This window comes from Epinephelus moara, chromosome 4 (assembly GCF_006386435.1).
Source record: "Epinephelus moara isolate mb chromosome 4, YSFRI_EMoa_1.0, whole genome shotgun sequence".
Classification (NCBI taxonomy): domain Eukaryota; kingdom Metazoa; phylum Chordata; class Actinopteri; order Perciformes; family Serranidae; genus Epinephelus; species Epinephelus moara.
Window position 1 is genome coordinate 30,657,256 of NC_065509.1, and position 21,114 is coordinate 30,678,369.

The 21,114-nt window shown below is 41.5% G+C and overlaps 1 protein-coding gene across 2 annotated transcripts in view; it reads right to left on the minus strand.

The window, feature by feature from the left end:
• The window catches only part of med12 (mediator complex subunit 12), a 33,935-nt gene that overhangs the window by 9,915 nt on the left and 2,906 nt on the right, over positions 1-21,114 (minus strand). For both annotated transcript variants that reach the window (XM_050042079.1, XM_050042078.1), the window contains exons 4-25: positions 19,908-20,067; positions 19,584-19,759; positions 18,680-18,790; positions 18,062-18,334; positions 17,772-17,918; positions 16,179-16,278; positions 15,952-16,088; positions 15,574-15,705; positions 13,333-13,459; positions 12,917-13,146; positions 12,741-12,800; positions 12,413-12,586; positions 10,223-10,367; positions 9,172-9,290; positions 6,410-6,553; positions 6,157-6,320; positions 5,339-5,470; positions 3,487-3,714; positions 3,235-3,379; positions 2,906-3,026; positions 1,269-1,379; positions 1,048-1,161 (exon numbers count right to left, since the gene is read on the minus strand). In XM_050042079.1, coding sequence (XP_049898036.1) covers positions 1,048-1,161; positions 1,269-1,379; positions 2,906-3,026; positions 3,235-3,379; positions 3,487-3,714; positions 5,339-5,470; positions 6,157-6,320; positions 6,410-6,553; positions 9,172-9,290; positions 10,223-10,367; positions 12,413-12,586; positions 12,741-12,800; positions 12,917-13,146; positions 13,333-13,459; positions 15,574-15,705; positions 15,952-16,088; positions 16,179-16,278; positions 17,772-17,918; positions 18,062-18,334; positions 18,680-18,790; positions 19,584-19,759; positions 19,908-20,067 — 3,250 coding nt within the window. The remainder of the gene's footprint in view (positions 1-1,047; positions 1,162-1,268; positions 1,380-2,905; positions 3,027-3,234; positions 3,380-3,486; positions 3,715-5,338; positions 5,471-6,156; positions 6,321-6,409; positions 6,554-9,171; positions 9,291-10,222; positions 10,368-12,412; positions 12,587-12,740; positions 12,801-12,916; positions 13,147-13,332; positions 13,460-15,573; positions 15,706-15,951; positions 16,089-16,178; positions 16,279-17,771; positions 17,919-18,061; positions 18,335-18,679; positions 18,791-19,583; positions 19,760-19,907; positions 20,068-21,114) is intronic.

The following is a 21,114-nucleotide window of genomic DNA, read 5'->3' on the forward strand; positions in this document are numbered from 1 at the left end:
AAGTCAAACAACGTTCATCTGCACACACTGTGCTGCCACACAGCTGGTTGAATATCAGCAAAGTTTCCCTNAAATCCACAAAACCAGCCTGAAAATGAAGGAAATCTTAAACGACTGCATTAGAGTCAATGGAGCACGGCTGTGTTGTTGTCGGACCCTGGTCTGAGCCGGCTTGATGCTACGTTAGGATTGGCCAGTCTGCACCCAGAGTTGGGACTTGGCGAAGGGTTAATTAAAGTTTTTCGGAACTGGTTCGATTTTCTGTGTTTTTCCACATCCATCAAAAGCCTTTGAGTTGACTGACCAAGAAGCAGTGAAGAAAATGTGGCAAAAAACAAGAGAGAGGAACAGGGCAGAAGTGGACAGGGGGTCAGCAAAAAAATAAGTGGAAATACATGGAAGTGTTTTCCTTTTTGGAATCGTCACGACAGAGAAGTTAACATAAGTCTATTGAGCAAACTGCAAGAGCAATAATAATGCTCGCAGCAGAATGTAATTTAACGGCAGCATAGTATAATTTCAGACACCAAATGAAAGACACAGGCAGAGAGTGGCAACAGCCAAGGAGGTAACTCCACTGGAGGCAAGCCAGAGAGGATATTTGTCTTTCCATTTGTCTCATATTGTGAATTTTCGCAACACACAGAATAAATCAGACTTAATTTCTGAGCATGACGACTTTCATCGGATGACAGATTATAAAACGCACCCTAAAAATACAGACTTGGTTGACACAACAACAGAACAAGATAAAACATTTACTAAAGCAACTGACATTTACATTAGCCAGTGGGAAAAAGTTACCTCAGTCCCCAGCAAGAGGATCTGTCTTTCTTTGACACTTACTTGGACTACTGTGCGTTCCATATAAAAGAAACAGATCATTATGCATTCTAGCTCTGCCTCACAGTGACTTCTGAGTACTGTCACACTCCTACAGGCAAACTATCCTAACCTTAACCTGATTGTCAATTTTTAAACCAAATTTTTATCTGACACATTCTGACCTTAGGCTTGTTAATATGACGGCACTGCAAAGATTCTTACCCAGCATAAAGACAGCTTTGAGAACAGCAAATACTGCTCCAACAACTATACTGTTCTGAGACGCAGCAAGAAGATGGCGATCACAAGACGACCGGATGCCAACTGAGGATTTATCTGCAAAGTCAAAACACGAAAAACAGTCAGAACAGTCGCAACTTTTACAATCAGGTGGAAACAAAAATGTGTTGACACATTGAAAGGTTTCTGGTTGTGTTTACTACCTGACTTCACACCATCTTGAGGGACGGGGTTGCGCTGTGGCGTCTTGAAAAGGTGCAGCAGAATCCTGCAGGTGAGTCTGGCTCCAGGCTCTGAGTCTTGCTCGCTGCAGGCTGAAAGTAAATTCAAACATGTGTACACTAGTGAGAATTGAGTTTCTTCCCGTCACATCGCTGAGGTTCACTTTATTTGAAACAGGCTTCAGAATTTACACATCAAAGTATCAGGTGTACATTTAAACCCTCGTAGACAGACTTCTCATCAGTCAGCATGAGGTGGAATTTTCACAGAGCCGTTGTCGTGAAAAAGGGAGTGAGAACATAGCGTTTACCACAAGCGAGAGCTGCTGGCATTTGGCATGTGCAGTTGTGTTATAAAATGAGCCAAAACCCAACCAAACAGCACAGCTGAATGAGGCTTTGTCTCCGAGCCGGGAGGAAAAGATTAACAGTGAGGAGACGGAGGCACTTCTCTGGCAAGTGCACAAAACGCACCGAGGCTTCATGGATCCAGATCACATACACTGAGTTAACTCTCCTCTGTGATAGAAGACATCCATTATACAGCCTGGTATTCCTTCCTACAAGCTAAGCTGCAATATACTGCTCATTCATTAAGAGAGAGCCTAATGACTGGTGGCTCTGAGATTGTAAATGGAAATGGTGATGACATAGAGAACCCTAATGAGGCTGAATCTAGGCCTGTCTGACATTGGACCTTTTGTAAGACTTTTATAAGGGTGAAGATGTTCAGACAATCAGTTTGCAGTGTTGACAACACATAGACAGAGAAAACAGATTTGGGCTTTTTTCCAGGCTTCTGATTGTGACCAACATGGCTTTGGGGTGTATGATTATGTCACTGCATTATGTATTGGCATGCTCTCGACAGCGAGTTCATTGTGTCTCTTGTTTTTAATTTGGATGGAAATCTTTTATAAAACTTGTGTGGATGGGATTTTACTTTAAGAACGAAGGCTGAAAAACCTGGTTTCAAAAATATCTGTGTACATGTGGACAAGGCCTCAACTGAAATGAACACATCTGAAACATAGGAAGTCATGTTGCTCAAGGGTTACACCAGAAAAACGATTGAGTCTCACTGGTTTGCACTGATTTGACAAAATATATTTTTCTATCCTCCTGAGACCCTGTGTCCTCATATGAGGACATTACATTCTGGGTTTCCTGCACCTCATACTTCATTCTACTTAACTTAGACCGGTTGTCCTCATTTGTGGACATTTTTTTGTGCCATCTAGTGGTAGTAAGAGCACAATATACTGATCCATGTAGAAACAAGATGGTAGCCATCTCTGCCAAGTCAGTCTGCAGCTGACCTCGACACAAAAGTGGACAAGATCCAGAACCTGATCACATTTCATGACTGAAGATTGTTTGTTTTGTTTGATATGGCAACAAATTTGACCAATTTTAGCAACAGTAACAAGCTAAAACACTGTTAATAAGGAAGAACTCGTCTGAAGACACTGGGACTCAATTATTGTTAACAAATTGTTTTTTATACTTATCGGGTCCTACTGATTTTAAATAGTTAGGAGAAATTAAAAATGCAAACCAAATAAAAGTTCGAGCCTCACAATGATATATCAGGATGTTAGAGATAAAGTAATCCTTACCTGCATTGAGGAGGGATGGAATGGCCACACAGCGAACCAGGTCTTCTAGGAGTAGGCACTGTCTAGCAATGAGAATGGCTACGAAGGTTGCCAGGGAATCATGGAAGGACAAATCGCTTACCTGAGGGATGTGAATACAGAAATCACCTTTATAATTAATGCTGTGAGATGAGCATGGCATTAATATTGAAAATGAGTTACAAAAATGCAACAGAACTGAAATCCTTCAACCAGTGTTTACAAGCAAACAACAGTAAGAGTCAAAGCCTGTTTGTAGAGAGTAGGTTCTATAAACAAGTAGGAGTAAGAGTTACAAAACCACAACTTACATCTACGTTACACAGCAAGTCATTGAAGCCACAGTTGCCATTGTTAGAGGAGCAGCAGAGAGCCTTGAGAATGCCGAGCCACTCTGCACTCAGGGAGCGACAATACGCCGTCAGCTCCGCGCACAGGATCCCAATGTCGTTCACCCTGAAAGTACAATACAAGATATGAAACGACAATCCAACAAACAGTAGAACACTGAAGCAGTCTGATCCATACACACATGAAACATGATCATAACAACAGTAACACACCTCTCAGGGTCTCTGTGGTCCACACACACGTCCATGAGCACGTTACAGACAAAGCTGTAGCGGTTGGCTGGGCTGTCGTTGAGGATCTTGCCCACCATGGAGTGGTTGAAGTTGTGGGCTGAAGGGTTGGCGATGGCCTCCATCATGAACACAGGATCCCACAGCATGTTGGAGTCTGAAGGGTCGATGTTGCAGTAGATGGAGTTTTTCACTTTGGAGCAGAACTCGCTGGAAGGGAACACAAAGAGGAGAATGAGGGGGTTATGATGTTGGTAATGGTAACTATGCGGAAACAACAATAAGTTACATAAAGTGAAACACAGGCAGCGTTTGTTAACAGCTGATTAAAAACACACAACAGGGGGCGTCGGTGGCTTAGTGGTAGAGCAGGCGCCCCATGTACAAGGCTGTTGCCGCAGCGGCCCGGGTTCGACTCCAGCCTGTGGCCCTTTGCTGCATGTCACTCCCTCTCTCTTTCCCCCCTTCACACTTGTCTGTCCTATCCATTAAAGGCAAAAATACCCCAAAAAATATCTTAAAAAAAAAAAACACAACAGCTGGATTTTCCTGATTGATAGGAGCAACAAAACATAAATAATGTGTAGTGTACATAAATATTTGGATTCTATTAAGTATGATTCACTATCTGACACATTTCCTTTCCTTATTGTCATTTATATAGTGTTAGAATATCAGATGTTCATATTAAATGTGGTTGAAGTTTCAAAAAATGAGGTGAACGTATGTATGTGAGCAGAAACTTCAGGCTCCAGACCATTCTGAGTACTATGTTTCCAACATTTATTTCTACTTTGGCTACATGATCACATCAGCTCATGATGGATTTCTTTATATAGTCATCTGCTCCAGGCATGCTACTTCAAGTGTTAACACTATGCAGCTTATATGGCTACATGCAGCTACAATCCACTGTAATCTTCCGTGCCGATTATGTAAATTTCTACCTGATTCTGGCTGGTTATGATTTTGGTTTAGAAGCTTTTATTGGTGATTTTTCACAGTAGAAAGTGTCACTTCACTCTATTACAGTCATTCTCCTGGCTTAAATGACTGCGGAACACCTCGAAATGGTGAACAGTGAGAGCAGACTGGCCTTATGGGGAGGGGGGCTCCAAGAGACAGGCGCTAAAGTGCAGCGTTTTGGACACAGGGTGGATACAGGTGTTTCAGCACAGACAGTATGAGGGATATATTAGCTGTGTCCGAAATTCTATACTAACGTGCTATTTAGCAGGATAAAACAATGCATGATTTTTTTTGGTCTGTCCAAAACCTTAATATGAAACCAGTAGTACGTGAACTGCACATTACTTTGGGTGAAATATTCAGTTTACAAGCATTAGATACTACGCCGTCACAAATGTCTCAGAATGCAATGCGTTAAAGGACAATGTTCATAACGGACAGCGACCAAGACAGCTGCGTAATGTCAACAACCCTTCAGTTTAAGTCTAAGTACGTAACAAGTGTAAGATTTCACTTTGCTAGGTGAAAGACAGTTTTAAAATTAGCAGTAGAATTGAAACTGGCACGAGTTGCCATAGTTACATGTCTCCAACTGGCACAGAGGCTCTGAGGAAGTGATGTGGTAATTACAGAGCAGTGCATCCAAAAAGATACATACTACTGTTGTAATGTACACAAAGTTTGTTGAACGACAGTACACACATTGCGGATGTAGTGCGTAGTACGCGATTTCGGACGCAGCAAATGTGGTTTGTAAACACATTCTAGGAGAAACTCCAAATACAAGTGTGATCCTAAAAGTGTACACAACAGGTCCTCTTTAAGGTCAAACATTCATTTTCAAATAGGTTAGGATTATTTCTACCTGAAAATCTCCCCGAACTTGTTCTTGAGGTGACTGCAGGAGGTGTAGAGGTCGTACAGGTAGGCCAGGATACATCGCTCAGCAGAGGAACAGTCTGCCGGGTTCACACCTGACTTCACCACGATGCGCAACCTGAGAACACATTTACACACATGAATCAGCAACAACTCAATGAGCTACATGCTTTAAAGAAAAAGTTGGATAAGAAGACTGATACCACTCTCATGTCTGTACGTTAACTATGGAGCTACATCTGACAGCTGGCTAACTTAGCTTAGCATAAAGACTCTTGTGTACAAGCACTACTTTTAGATTTAATTACATTTAGGTCAGGCTTTATATAAGCTTTCTTTCTCTTTAACACTTAAGGCATTTAGTTAATGCTTTAATCCGAAATTACTTTCAAGTGCAGCTGCAGAATCAGCTAAAACTCCTAAATTACCAGCATCACAAACAACTGCTCGTGGTATGCTTTTCAGGAACTAAGAGCCCAGTCAGCATTCTTGAGACAATAAAAATCCTCATTAAAGACAGTCGGATGAGGCTCACAGAGAGCAAACCAACAGCAATTCTTTAATTTGCCGTTACAACCCAAAACATCCTTTTTACTACTTTAATTAGAAGTTTCACTCATTTCTCCGCGCTGGTAAACATCCCTTTAGGGCTGGAATTCAATCTCTGTTCATTTCACAGTAAGGACTACAAAACCAAAGCACACCAGTCCTGTATTTGGGCCACTCATTAAATTCTAAGCATGACTTAATGAAATGTATTTTTGAGATTTTGAGGGATCCTATTGCTGAACATGAGTGACGTACCCATCAAAAACTTGCGCTGTCTGCTCAGGGTTGAGAATGAGGCAGGAGTGGTACCTCCTCAGCACAGCTACGATACACAGACACAGGCTGGTGGTGTAGCTGCCCACCAGGCTGGACGACTTCAGCAGCAGTTCGGCTTCCACCAGACTCAACTCATTCAGAAGCTAAAAGACACACACAGACAATGGATTTTATTAGCGATCAAGAATTAAGAGAGATTCATCTGGATTTATCCTTTTAGTGATGACATTACCTGAATAGCAAAGTCTATGAGGCCACTAATGTTGAGGGAGTACTCCATGAGGTCAAAGATGAACTGAATGTGCTGGACGAGAGGCAGGTGATAAGACATCCCTAAGGCAAAGCTGGTGATCTGTTCCAGCACATTCCTGGACACCTGCACACAAACAAAATGTCAGACATCAGTAACATGCAAAAAAACAACGTTTATAGCCTCTGTCCTGACACTGGGCTGCACCACAATAACATGCCGTCATTCAGCAGAGCTCAAAGACAGCCAATTTAAAGCAGCAGAAACATTCACGAAATGCCAAAATATTTTGTCAGTTGCTGGAAATTTTGTTATTTGAGGGAGAGAAACAGGACACATTCCATTTAAACTTTGTTTTCCAGTCATAAAGCTTGAATAAATATCTCTCTGCTTTTCCTCTATAAACCCAGATAACAGATTCAACAACATGTTCTCCATTAACCGATTAAATCATGCTGAACAGGTTTACTTCACTTCTTTGGGCTAAGTTGCCAGTAAAACTATAAGAAAAAGAGTATGCAGAGGCTCAAGGTAGCATACAATGATGCAATGAGGTTGCTGCTTTGTGTCCCTAGGTGGCATAGTGCCAGTCAATTGTTCGTGTCCACTAGAGTCCCAACCTGTGAGGCACTCTTAAGACAGTCAGAGAACCACATAATTGAAGCCCTAGTCAGCCCCCTGAAAAGCTGCTATAGATTCACTTCTAGGCTGAGATGGCATTGGTGCAATAGCTTGTATATTTTATAATATGCACAATTTTTTGTATTTCCTTTTTTATACTATTTATACTGTATGTTGTGTTATATGGACCTGTGTCTGCAATAAAGCTTTATTATTATTATTATTATTAAATGGTTGAATTATTAATATTTTAAAAAGTATCCTTTCAGACTGACATTTTCAGAAATGCACCTATTCACTTTCTTGCTGTGAGTTAGATTATATACACCACTTTCTGGGGCAAATTCACAAAAGGACTGCGCTGCACAAAACACAAAAAGGTGTGTAATTTCTCAAAGCACTCGCAAAGGGTCAAATGCACTCCTTACAGCAGTGGGAGCGGCAGTAGCTCCGTTCATAGGGACTTGGGTTGGGACAGGAGGGTCGCCAGCTCAAGCACTCGTCCAAACCAAGTATGGAGTGTGGACTGTTAGCTGATGAGGTGACAGTTCGCCTCCTGGTCACTGCCCAAGTGCCTTAGAGTAAGGTACCAAACCCCCAAACGCTCTGGGTGCCTGTCCAAGGCAGCCCCCTCGCTCTGACATCTCTCTATTTAATGCATTTATAGGTCCTGTTTGTGCATGTGTGCCTATTTCAGGTCTGAGTGTATGACAACACAGTGAAAAAAGATCAGAGATTAATAAAGTATATCTTCTTCTTCTTCTTCAAACTGCGCTGCCCATCAAATAGCGCCTTGATGCTCCTGTGCTATTTGCATGTAAAATAAGGTAATACGCATATATTTGCCGCAAAATTGGCCCCTTTTAATGTGAATGAGTGGGATTCACAAAGATCAGCGCAAATAGACACACACAGTTACAGTGAAATTAGCGAGTTCAGAGAGTTGGTGATAACTGAAATGCATTTATAAGAGATGTTAGGCTCAGACTTTAATTAAGGCAGCACTCTGTGATTTAACTGAGACCAAAATTATGTTGGTGGCACAAAGGCAACAATTGTACTTTGCCACTTTAATAGTTGCAACCAGATGCAAAATTTTATGGGTGTGTTTGCGCTGCTGTATCATTAACACAGTATCTTTTGTGAATTAAACCATGAGACAGTAAAGATAGCAGTTGCAAAAGATGTGTAATTCATGGTGCTATTAGCAGCGGCAATCCATTCTTTGTGGATTCACACGTCTGTTGAATGTGAAGCTGCAGCCGGCAGGTGATTAGCTTAATTTAGCAAAAGAAACCCAGTTAGATTGCCTTAATTGCAAGACACCATGATGCTAAGAAAAATAGACCAAAACAGAACCCCTGTAAAAACAAATCTTCTCATTTGTGCCTTTCAGTGTTTGTACAGATTACACAAGCGAGACATAACATGTTAATTTGTGAGCTTTGGAGTTGCTTGTTGGCTGATTTTGTTATGCTAAGCTAAACTAGCCATCTCTTGGCTGTAGCGTCATATTCAACAGACACATATGAGATTGGTGTCAATCTTCTCATCTAACTTTCAACAAAAAAGCAAATAAAACTATGAACTATTCCTTTACAACAAACATGGTTGCTAGCACATCCATAATGTTGCTCTTCTAGATAAAAATAAATTATTAAATGACAAATGGGGCAACTATTTTAAAATCTGTATTGCTCCATAGAAACTTGACCCTGGGATTGCTGTTATCTTACATTTATGGCACTTAAAAATGCAAATTAAATTATACATTATTTTCATAAGTGTTTCATGTTGTTTATTACTGACAGTATTGAATTTAGGATCGACTACATTCTCCATTACAACCTCTACTACTGAGAAATCTAAATGCATTATGTTCTGCTATGTTTTTAAGTGACAGTCACCTGAGTGCATTATATATTCAAATTGTATTCAGACATCTCTCAAGAGAAATCAAAATATATTCAAATCACATTTACATTCAAATGAGTCACCTTGGGAGGTCTTCTGTTTTAGGCTGCTGGAGTTATTTGCATTAATAAACCCTGTGGCGGCTCCCCAAAAATGAACTTAGTCCTACACACTCAAACATTAGACTGAGTAAAGTTTCCTGGTCTGACCTGGGAGGTGACTTGGTGCTGGTCAAAGTGGGAGAGGTGCTGGAATTTGGAGAAGATATCTTCTGCAGTGGGAAAGGCCTCCGGCTTACTCCTCTTCCTCTTTTGTCCTTCCTCACCTCCTGCGTATGTGGGAAAGAGAGGAGAATAAATATAAGAGAAGGAGCAGCGACTCCTAACTAGTCAGTGGTATTCTTTCCAGTCTGCCGAACAGGCCAGCCGTAAAATCGAGTTAAGCCAATGGTCTGTTATCTTATTTCCAGCCTCCTTCGATTTGAAGCTTCAGTGGAAAGGACACTGCTGTAAAGGCACTTTTTAAAAAAAAGGAAAACGGTGCTTTTCATGTAAGAGAAACACAATTGTGAGCTGAAGGTCATCATCAGCTCGCAGGAGTGTGATAAGGTGACACAAAACGCTCCAATCTATGCAATTATAACTCTGAAAACCTTAAATCAGCGTAATAAGGTCACATGTATCGGAGATAAAGTGGCTGGGAACAGATGAGGGCTGTTAGCATAGAAATTGGGTGAAAAGAAGATTGAGTGATGCAATCCCCCAAGGGGTCGATAAAGAAAGGGAAAAAACGCTTGTTCTTTTAAGAAGGGCAGACGAAAGGGAATACAAATGAAACGTATTCAAAGAGGAAGAGTTATTAGGAAGATAACAGCTGGAATGGCCACAGTGGGAAATCCTGCATGTGAATGATGTTTTACAAACACACAAGCATGATAAAGCTCCTGCGTTCCAAACTGCTGTCTGGCAAAACATTATCTTTCATGTGATATACATGGATTTCTCCGCAGAGAAAAAAAAACAGAAACAGCCAATAAACTGGCGGACACATATCAAAACTTTAAAGCAATTTCTATGACAACGTTTTCATCATTAAACATGAAAAGTAGGTGAAATGAAACTGAATCGTAATCTTATATGGCAGTTTGCCGCCAGACAAACTGCATGCCTGCAGCTAAGGTAATGTAAAACGTAACTAAATGGGAAAAACAGGACATTACGCTATCAGTCAAAGGCTGATAAAAATGAGGAACCCAGTTACCTGTCTCTGCTGTGCTTTTGCGGTTCAGCACCTTCAAGATGTCTTTGGTAATTTTCTTGATGGTGTGTCGCGCCTCATCTCTCAGTTTGCCCACACCGTACAGGACCACTAACCGCTGGTTGCACTCGTGGCTGGCGCTCTCCTCCTGAAGGAAATGACAAAGAGACAGGAAGAGCCTCATAAAGTGGATGCTCCTCATAACCTCAGCAGCACAGAAAGATGAACTAGAATTACCATCCCGCAGTCGTATGCCTCTGCGCACCAGTCAAGTTTCTCTTAAAGTTCACATCAATGTCTGTAATAAAACATGGATGCTTCAATCACATCTTCCCCCCGACAGCAGAGATGATCTTTACAGTCAGCACAGTTTTAAGATTAGCGTCACCGATTCAGAGTCTGACCAAGTATCTCCCCTTCTGTTGCTGAGATATGTAATTCAATAATGGCCAGAAAAGTGTTTTATGTAGAATATTATGTTGTCACAGTGAAGATGACCTTTGACCTTTTGGATATAAAATGTCATCCTTTTTTATTATTTTATCCTATTAGACATCTGTGTGAAGTTTTGTCATAATTAGAAAATGAATCTTTGATGAATGGCCAAAAAACATTTTCACACTGACCTTGACCTTTGACCTACGTCCACAAAATTTCTGACGTGTTATTGAGATATCAAGTTCACGAGAATGAGACCGATGAAAGGTCACAGTGACCTTGACCTTTGACCACCTAAGTCCAATCATTTCATTGTTGAGTCCAAGTGGACGTTTGTGCCAAATTTGACGAAATTCCCTCAAGGTGTTCTTGAGATATCACATTCACAAGAATGAGACAGACAAGGTCACAGTGACTTTGACCTTTGACTATGAAAGAATAACCAGTTTATTGTTGAGTCCAAGTGGACATTTGTGCCAACTTTGAAAAATTCCCACGAGGCATTCTTGAGAAAACGCGAGAATGAAACAGACAAAATCACAGTAATCTTGACCTTTGATGACCGAAAAAGAATCAGTTCATTGTTGAGTCCAATTGGATGTTTGTGTCAAATTTGTATAAGTTCCCTTGAAGCTTTCTTGAGATATCGCTTTCACAAGAACGAAACATATGCAAGGTCACACTGACTTAGACCTTTAACCACCAAAATCCAATCATTTCATTGTTGAGTCTTAGTGAACATTTGTGCCAAATTGGAAGAAATTCCCACAAGCTGTTGTGAGAATAGGATGGAGGTCACGGCAACCTTGACCTTTGACCCTTGACCACCAAACAATTTATCCTTGAGTCCAAGCCAACCCTTAAGCCAAATTTGAAGAATTCCCTCGAGGCATTCTTGAGATGTTGCATTCACAAGTATGAGACAGGCAAGATCACATTGACCTTGACCTTTGACAACCAAAATCTAATCAGTACATTGTTGAGTCCAAGTGGGCGTTTGTGTCAAATTTGAAGAAATTCCTTTGAGGTTTTTGAGATATCATGTTCACAGGGATGGGTAGGTAAGTTCGCTACTTACCTGAAACAGACCTAACATAACAGACACAGCTATCTGTGGCACAAAGGCATAACAATTTGGGCCAGACAGATGTGACAAGGACTGAGGAAGATTTCCTCGAATCCTAATTTCATAATTATGAGTTCTGTGTTTTTAAAAGCATTTCAACATTCCAGGCTGGATCTAAATGATTCAGCAGGCATTATTTCTCTGGAAATGAAGATCACCATCCACTAAAAGCAGTCATGCTATAGAACTGCCAAAGCTTTACCAGACTTCTCATCAAAACTTTCAGGTGCAAAATCTTTTAGAGTCTAACAATGTTTGAAACGCCTGCAAAGCTGCATCAGCACATTAACAGAGCAGCAGCTTGAGTCCCCTGTCTGTCTACACATGTTGCCTTCAGGCACAGTGTTGGCTGTGGGTCACCTGTGTTTTGGCAGCACTAAGAGCCAAATACAGAGTCACTGAAGTTACAGGTGTAAAGCAAAAGAAAATAGACTTGAAGCCTAAAAATTCGCTACACTGCTCACAAAATTACTCTTCTGGGTTGCAATTACACATGTGTGAAAAAGACAACAGAAAACATGGCTGACAGGCTTGCTGTGTAGAAAAAGCTGTAAGGAAACTAAATCATAACCACCCAGAGGAGTATTTTTCTGGGTTGTTTTTAAATGCCAAGCTGTGAGCTGTCTTACCTGAGGAATGGGGAAGTGAGTGGCATACTGAATGTGGCGAGGTTGCTCATACAGTTGAGGGAAGGCGGGGTCCATGCCCTTGTCCTTACAGCCGGCCTTGCTGTCCTGCTCTGGAGCCGGCTTCTCGGGAGAGGGGCTCCCCTTTGACTCACAGTGCATCGGCGGAGAGAACATCTGCGAGGCAAATTAAATGACTTTAGTTCAGGGTACATGAGGAATTCCAAATTTCCAAAAAGGCGATTATAATCATACAAATATCACTTGATTGCAAGCAATATTTATGCATGCATTGTGGAAGGAAATATAAGGCGTTAAATGCTGTGTGTACCTCGTCAAAATTAGCACTGGAGTTGTGATCGATTTCCATCGACTCCGACAGACCGGTATCCTGTTGAACAGATCAATAACCTTATGTTACCCTTCTACACCAAGCTGCTACTTTGTACTGTTGCACAAATGACTCATCACACTCCACAACACCAACAACAGATGCCTCCAACATGCCTCCATCTTGACACTGCTGCCCGCGTCCTGCTCCTTGCGCTCTGACTCATCGGAGGGCTCGTCGCTGGGGGAGCGCGGGCGCGGCAGGTGGGAGTCCGAGGCCAGGTCACCACGGGAAATGAGCGTGCACATGTAGATGTTGTGGGAAAAGACATCGTGACGGATGAGCTCGCAGAAGAGCAGGACCAGGTTGGAGAACTCCACTCGTTCACTTTCGTTCCCAGGCTCCGCTGCAGAGAGGAAAAAAAGATTTGAACAATTGAATACCAGGTTTCCCCTCGCCAAATCATTTATCATAAATACACACTGGGTAATGAAATAAGAGGCAAAGACAAAGAAGATATAAAGTTCTTTCAATATCAAATCTAGACTGACACATTTGAGAATCACAGCTGAAAAAAAAAACAGAGACTCACTGAGTGTGGGGGCCTGAGTATCGAGGAACTGCAGCAGCACATCCTGAAAGACGGGTAGCGTGGCAGCCGAGAGGGAGCCAGATGACACGGAGCCCTTCTCATCCACCACCTCTGACTCACCACACCTCTGCAAACAAATACACACCAGAAAACACACAGCAAACAGCCTTTGAGTGCTCAATGTAAAAAACCTGTTTAAAAGCTTTCCTTCGGATCGGTATAAGATTTCATTATTTGCCATGTGGGAGGGTGTGTTGATGGCATCCCAGCAGTAACTCATACTGTGCAAACCGTCATGTGGAAGCAAGAAAACAAGCTTATGGATTTGAGATTGTTAATTTCAGGTTTAGATAATGTTACTAACTAAACCACTGATTACATTTATTCACACAGCAGCTGCTGATTTGTAAAACTTAGGCACTGTGCTGACTCATATCCCCCCAAGACCCTGTGTCCTCATATGAGGACGTCATATTTTGGATTTACTTGACCTTATCCTTCATTCTACTTAACTTAGACCTGCTGTCCTCGTTTGTGGACATTTTTGTGCCATCCAGTGGTAGTAAGAAGACAGTACACTAATCCATGTAAAAACAAGATGGCAGCCATCTCTGCCAAATCAGTCTGCAGCTGATCCCAACACAAAAGTGGACAAGGTCCAAAACCTGATCACATATTATGGTTGAAACTTGTTTATTTATGATTAATAATGTTTGTAGTTTGGTATGGCTACAAATTTGACCAATTTTAGCAACAGTAACAAGCTAAGACGCTGTTAATTAGTTAGTACTCGTTTGAGGACATTGGGACTTTATTGTCATCTCGTTTGAGAACATTAGAACTCAATTATTGTTGACAATATTTTGTTTTTCTATACTTATCAGGTCCTAGTGACCCCAAAATAGCTAGAAGAAATTAAAAATGCATATCAATCAAAAGTTTGAGTCTCAGGAGGATAAAGAGGTTGATGTTCAGGGCCAAAGTCAAGACGACTACAGTCAAATCTGAGACAAGCCCCTTTTAAACATGCAACCTCTTAACAAGGTGTGTGTATTCAGAGCCAGAGCCACCCCAGAGGACACCAAAACCAGGTCTTCTAGTTCACTTCACTTCACTTATTGCGCATTGTTATTTTTAGAGTTGGGACCGATACGATTCAATATCAGGTTCCAACACTGGCGTAATTCACTCATTGTATATCAGAGTGACGTCGATAGCAATACAGATTCCATTGTCTGATGTTGCTTATCAGGCATAGATCGCCTGTGGTTTACTCACGTAGCCCATCTCTGGCTGTCTATTCTCCTAAGGAGCTCAGTGAGTCCACACCCTGACTCAAACAAACAATGGCTTGCCTATTTCTTTCCCATCATAGTGTAAACGTGCGTGGAGAATGTCCCTCCAGCTCTCTTGGGAGAGCTGCAAAGAAACTAGTTTAAGAAACTACACTTGTGTCTTTAGAACAGAGTTCGAGCAGTGGCTCAAAGCCCTGAAAACACTGGGTCGAAGAGAGGGTCCATAAACAACATGTTACAACCTTTTCACATCAACACTCCTCCGGTTTTCAATCAAGCAAATACAGCCTGCCGTTTGTTTTATCACAATGACGGTCATTCGGCTCTTTAAACAGATGGTGTGAATCCCCTTCGGTGCTCTCAATAAATTCTCAATCAAACACTCTGCATAGTAACCATAGCAACCGGCCAACTCTTGTTGTCTTTTCTTAATTTGATGGGGTTTTCTGATAGTGCAGATATATAGTTCTCTGCAGAGTTTTTGTACTAATGTTTCGCGATTTGCAATTCCAATGCCATGAAAATGTTATGCAAAAAGGGCCTTTGGTATCGTTATCAGTATCTAAATTCAGGTATTTATCATTATTATTATTATGCACAAATAATTTAATGACAAAACAAAATCAAACAAATGTGATTAAATACATTTAATATTTTCTGGCCAGTTTTATATTCCTGACAGTGTGATGAGGGCTTCGAATCTGCACTGAGACCATCATGGTGGAATATAAATGTGCAGAAAATATGACTGATCCACTGAAAAAATAAATGCAGCCAAACAGAAAAAGAGATTTTTGTGGTGGAGTGGATTTAGTCGATTAGAAACCAGAGCGAAAGAGATGTAATTAAGTTTATTACCACTAAAACTGTTAGTCTGGAGTTGTCGAAAACAAGCAGGGGACAGAAACATGTGGCAGCAGCTCACAGAGGACAGCGTGTCTCTTACCTCTGCTTCTATTTCAGCCTGTCTCTTTTCCAGCAGCTTGGCCACCACCATGGCCCTGTGCCTGCCAGAACGCTTACAGCACACGGCCCATTCACAAAGCAAGGTCACCACTGCGTCATCATCTGGTGACATCTGGACAGAAACATGCGTTATGAGACAATGGGGCTAAAAATAGAAGCTTGTGGCCACATTTATAATCTGGTGATCGGTTATTACAAGGTAACAGCACTGCAGAACAAAACTCACACTTTTCAATCCACTTTGCAGCTCCAACATTTCTTTTTATATATCATACATATATATCATTTATATCTCCAGATTTACTTCATGCTTTATACATAATAAAAATGGAGAGAAGGCAGGTGAATCGATCCTTACCTCATGGCCATCTTTACTCTGGCCTGACCCAAATATTCGGTTGTACAACGAATCCAGTGAGTTGTTAAAGTCAGACTTCTCAAAGCTGTGGTTGTCTAACACCTCCAGGGTGTGGAGAACCCTCCCGATGGTGAAGCCTGGCAACAGATTACAGACATCACTTCAAACACTGACCTTGTTATGTGAGCTGTAAACAGTCTGTCTCCGCAGAGATAAAGAAGCCTAACCTGCTGTGGTCTCCTGACACTTGTCAAACGACCACCTGAACTCCACCGCCTGGCCTCGCTCCTTCACTTGCTCCTCGATTTCTCGCAACTTTGTGCGAACCTGTGGGGGAAAGAAAAGGTGAGAAAAAAATTACTCTGACATCTCAAGTAAACCGACACGACGCCTTTGTGCTGTAAATACATTCTTTATTTTGGAATGCATTCAGCAGAGGTGTAAGAACCATTTTTATAAAAAGAGGTATCAAAACATGGCAAAACATCCTTTTTATTAGCTTTTCAGTAAAAATGTTTTCTGTGAAACTGCAGTTCCCTTCATGATATTTTTGCGATGGAGAAATGAATGCCGGCTCAAACAGTTTGAACGCCTGCTGGGAATCCTGGAGTAGGTTTTTAAAACGATTTTAAAGGTGCTGCATATGACATTCAGAGCATTAATATAGCAGCAAAGCACTATTTGCTATGTAAAGATATAGCGGAGTAATGGCGTGTAGGTTTTGTTTTCTTTAATTTATTTTTTATAAATTAGATGATAGAAAAACCTGGATAACACCTAATTTGGACGGTATTTGCGATATCGCAATAGCTGTAGTTGTGCTGTAACAGTTCAACTATTTCACTTTATTATTTATAGATGTTTAACAGATTATCTATAGAGTATATGTGACAATTCATGACTCCATATTCTCAGAATAATTTAGTTCAACTTGACCTTTTCACTCAACCTAAGCAGCATAAGTTGTGTGAAGGATGTTCTCACACTTGGTCCTTATGAGCCCTCTAAACAGACTCAGAGCGGAGACTCAGCATTTCTTGCGCATATGTGTACACTCCAAGTGAACTCAGACCCCTCCTGAGGTGGTCTGAGTTCTGTCACTTAACCTGTGCACTGAACACAAAGCGCTCCAGGTTCTCTTTGCCATTCTATTCAGCCCTCTAGGTCACATGCTATCACACTGGGACACTTGAAAAAACAGACCAAACCTTGTCGGCCTGTAACGCTTGCAAAGACGCAGGACAAGGAGTAGTTTGGCCCACGGAAGACACTGCACGTCTCCAGATGTGGAATGTAGAATACATCAAATGGCAACAGTGTAGAGCACAGAAACACTGAGGCTTCCCTGCAATTTTATGTTCATATGAAAGCGAGGGGATTCATAACCGCACTGCAGCGCTATGTCAAAGTAAAAATAAAACGGATTTGTCAATTTATATCATATATAAGCTATAGTGTGAACAGAAAGAGGACCCCATCAGAGCTGAAGCTGACCAGAAAGATAACTGAGTCCTCTTTGAAATGAACTGACAATATGGACACAAAAAGAGCTGAGTCTCTCTTCTGTTGGTCCACTTTTTGGTGCACTTTAAGAGGACTGAGTTCAGTTTGTTTAAAAAGGACTATATGTGAAAACATCCTAAATCATTCTGAGAATATGTAGTGAATTGTGACATATACTCTATATGTATTACAAATGCTCTATACACTGTCTGTAGCTAGACTGCCAAAATATAGCGTTCCCAAAACCTGTTAGAATGTACCAGCACTGCTTGTCCCTGAGAAAAAAAGAACAACTTCAGCGTGCAGGATGTTTGTACCTGCTGTGTGAAGGCAGTATTGCCTCCTGGCATCGGTAAACTGGACGGAGCGATGGGCAGGAGGTCCAGAGGTGAACCAGTTTTGTTTCTGCTGTCTGTTAGGGAGTAATGCCACACCAGAGCACTGGGACAACACAGCACGATGCTCTGATGTGACAACAACAACAACACACAAATAACAGGGAGAAAGAAAAAAAAAGAAGAATGAGTCAGTGAGGAATTTTAAGTCTTGTCTTCCTTTTTATATTTCGTGTGTTGATTATGTGACAGTCAAAATGAGCACATATTACCTGTAGCATGCAGCTGAGGCCGAACACCAGAGGCCGGTGCTGCGGGCAGATGTAGAAGTCCGTGAAAGCTGTCTGGGGCTGGTTCCCTCCTGCCGGCTGCGAGGTCGGGGTGGGGGGCAGGGCGTTGCCTTGCTGCGTCAACATGCCGTGGGCTGGATGCCCTCCTGTGCCGGGGCCCAGGCTCCCGTCGCTTAGCAACAGGTTGAGGCGGCGTGTGCAGAAGTAAGCCAGTCTCCGTGACAAGTAAGCCGACTGTACAAATTCCCCTGAGTACTGCGGGGACGGAAGAGAGATTCGCAGCATTACCCATGGCACTCAGTGTCCATTAACATCAGTTGGCTTTGGAAATGGAAACACAATGAGTGGCTGCGGGCCCCAGGGGGCCTCCATTGGCAAAGGTCAGCACCAAAGTGCTGCGGATGAAGACACGCAACTGGTTCATGATAAATTGTTGACAGCTGTGGAAGCCCGTCATAACACAGAGTGTGCGTGACTGTGTAGCGCTGTATGAATGTTAAGCAGGGCTGCATACTTCCCAAAAACAATTCGTCAAAGCATGAGTAATGATGTTAGGTTGACAGAGAGATGTTAGGATAGTTAATAGATAGAGGGGTTTACCTGTAGTAAAAGTGGCAGGAGAAGTCTGAGAAGTTCATCTTCACCAGGTCGGACCTTCTCAAAACACTCCAGCACCCATGTCAGGAACTCATGTCTGTCTAACATACCATCCTGAACACAGAGCCAAACACAAGTGCGTCTTAATACCAAGCAGATAAACACAATACAGGGTTTAATGGCTCAATATTATAAGAAATATATTATTTTAATTTCACATGTGTGAAATGTCCCAAAATGATCACTTTAAATGTTCTGCCTGACCGATTTATTCAAACAGCGCATGGTTATTAAAGGATCTGCGGTTTCAGTTTGAGCCGCAGTTCTTGTGTCAGTGGGTGAGGTCAGGTTGGGTCGAATTGCGGAACTGATTGGTCATATGTGCGGCTGGCGGGGCAATGCAGTATTCCATGTCGTGGTTCCAGTTCAGGAGAAGGTCATGAACTCATTGACTGAAATATGCAGCGACCTCCTTCTTCACGTCGAGGAATCAGGAAGATAAAATGTATACAGAGAGAGTGGTGGGGAACTTAATCAGAAAAAGTCCTTTTTTGAGTCACTCTATTTAAATATACTGTAATTATTTTATTTAGAACTCAAAAGGAAAAATAATTATATTACTTTGTTCATCAGAATTGGTGTGTAAGAGATTTTACAGTAGAAGTGCCACAAGTCTCAAATTTTCTTGTGATACTTGCTGTGCTTTTGGTTAAAACTGATCTCAGCATGTTTATTAAAAATGTTTCGAAAAGCCTGTTTAATAAACCTTCTCTGCCGTTGTGTACTCTCTACACCATTCCAGCAAAATGGAAACCTGAATGAACGAGTCGAGGAAAAAGCCATTTCCTTGATAGCTAAATGTTGCCAAGGCACATGATCAACTGAAGACTTTATAGAGTGGACCGACCTGAAACATGAACATGGCTAGTTTCTCGTTGTATTCCCACTGCTTCATGGCCGTCTCCACGTCAGCGGGAGTGGCCGGTAGAGGCGAGCTGCAGCCTTGACTGGGATACTGTCTGTAAAACTCGGCCACCTTCTGAAGCTGCTCCCACAGGTACTTAGTGATAATCTGGGTCCATTCTGCGCACACAAACACAAACGTACATCTTAAAGAGGCAAAAACTGAATAAATGGCAGAACATATTCTACTCAAAGACATTGCTTATCATCCCATAGAAGAAAAAATATTGATTTTAAACAACCAGATACACATATATCACTTGCTTACCTATACAAGGATCAATCACATGCCTCTTCTTGACTTTAGTTTCTGTGATGGCTGCGTGATACGCACAGGTCATCTTGATCATCCATGCTGAACGCATCACGGGGACTGAGTACTTCGCCAAGTATCCAAAAACCTCCTCCTTTTTGCTAAAGATTGGAACCTGCGACAAAAACATTTCATGTGCATCAGTAACGCTGAATGAAACCACGCAAACAAATCAAGAATACGTCCGGAAAAACAACACAAATGGCAAGAAAAAAGAACTCAGGCAGGAAAAAAAAGGTCAAAGGAATTTATTAAAATGTTTTAGCATCACAAGAGTAACGCTGAAATGCTAAGTAAATATAAACCATACACATTGGGTGTACATGTTGCGTCTGAATTATGTGAATACAGGCTTCAGTCTGTTGCAATAAAATAAATGTTCCAGCTGGATGATATTTCCTTCCCAACACTGCCTGTTCTGTGCTGAAAATGAATGCAGAGGTTTAGCATAAATGAAGTCCGCAATTTCAATTAAATCCATCTGCTGGCTTTTTCCTGTTTCGTCTTCTGTGGTCTGAGTGAAGTAGTTGAGCAGAAACCTGGAACTGGTCTGAAAAAGTAATCCGTCAAAGTCATTATAACCACAGAAAGAAAGCAGTGAGAAAACAATGTTGTGTGTATTCAGCAGGAATAAAAGAAAATACATAAACTACAAAGCAATTGAAAATGATAAAGGCTTTCACACATTTATGAATAGAAAGCTGACCTTTAATTTAACCCAATGTATTCAATATTCAAGACCAATTTGCTGCCACTTGTAAGAGCACTTACAGAGAAAAGTATTGTTGTGAAAGACCAAAAAAAACCACCAGCAGCCAATCTATAAATAATAGATCTCCAAGTTTTAAAAACAGCACCCGGCAGTAAAACCTGTTTCCACTAACAAACAATGACATTCATTGTATTTTGGGTCAATACGCCCAAACAAGACAAACAATAAACTTGTTTTAAACAGAAGCATCAATTTGGTGGTTTTAATGAGGAAATAAAAAACACAGCATTGCTTACCTTTTCTCAATTGTTCTTGTTTTGTGATGTTGAATTGAATCGTTCAAGAGAGTTCGGCACAGTTTGGGGACTGTTTATTATCGCCGCGGCCGTTCGTTCTCTTCTTGGCTTTTTCCGGAACGGACATGTAAATTTCTCCGAGCGGTGATATACA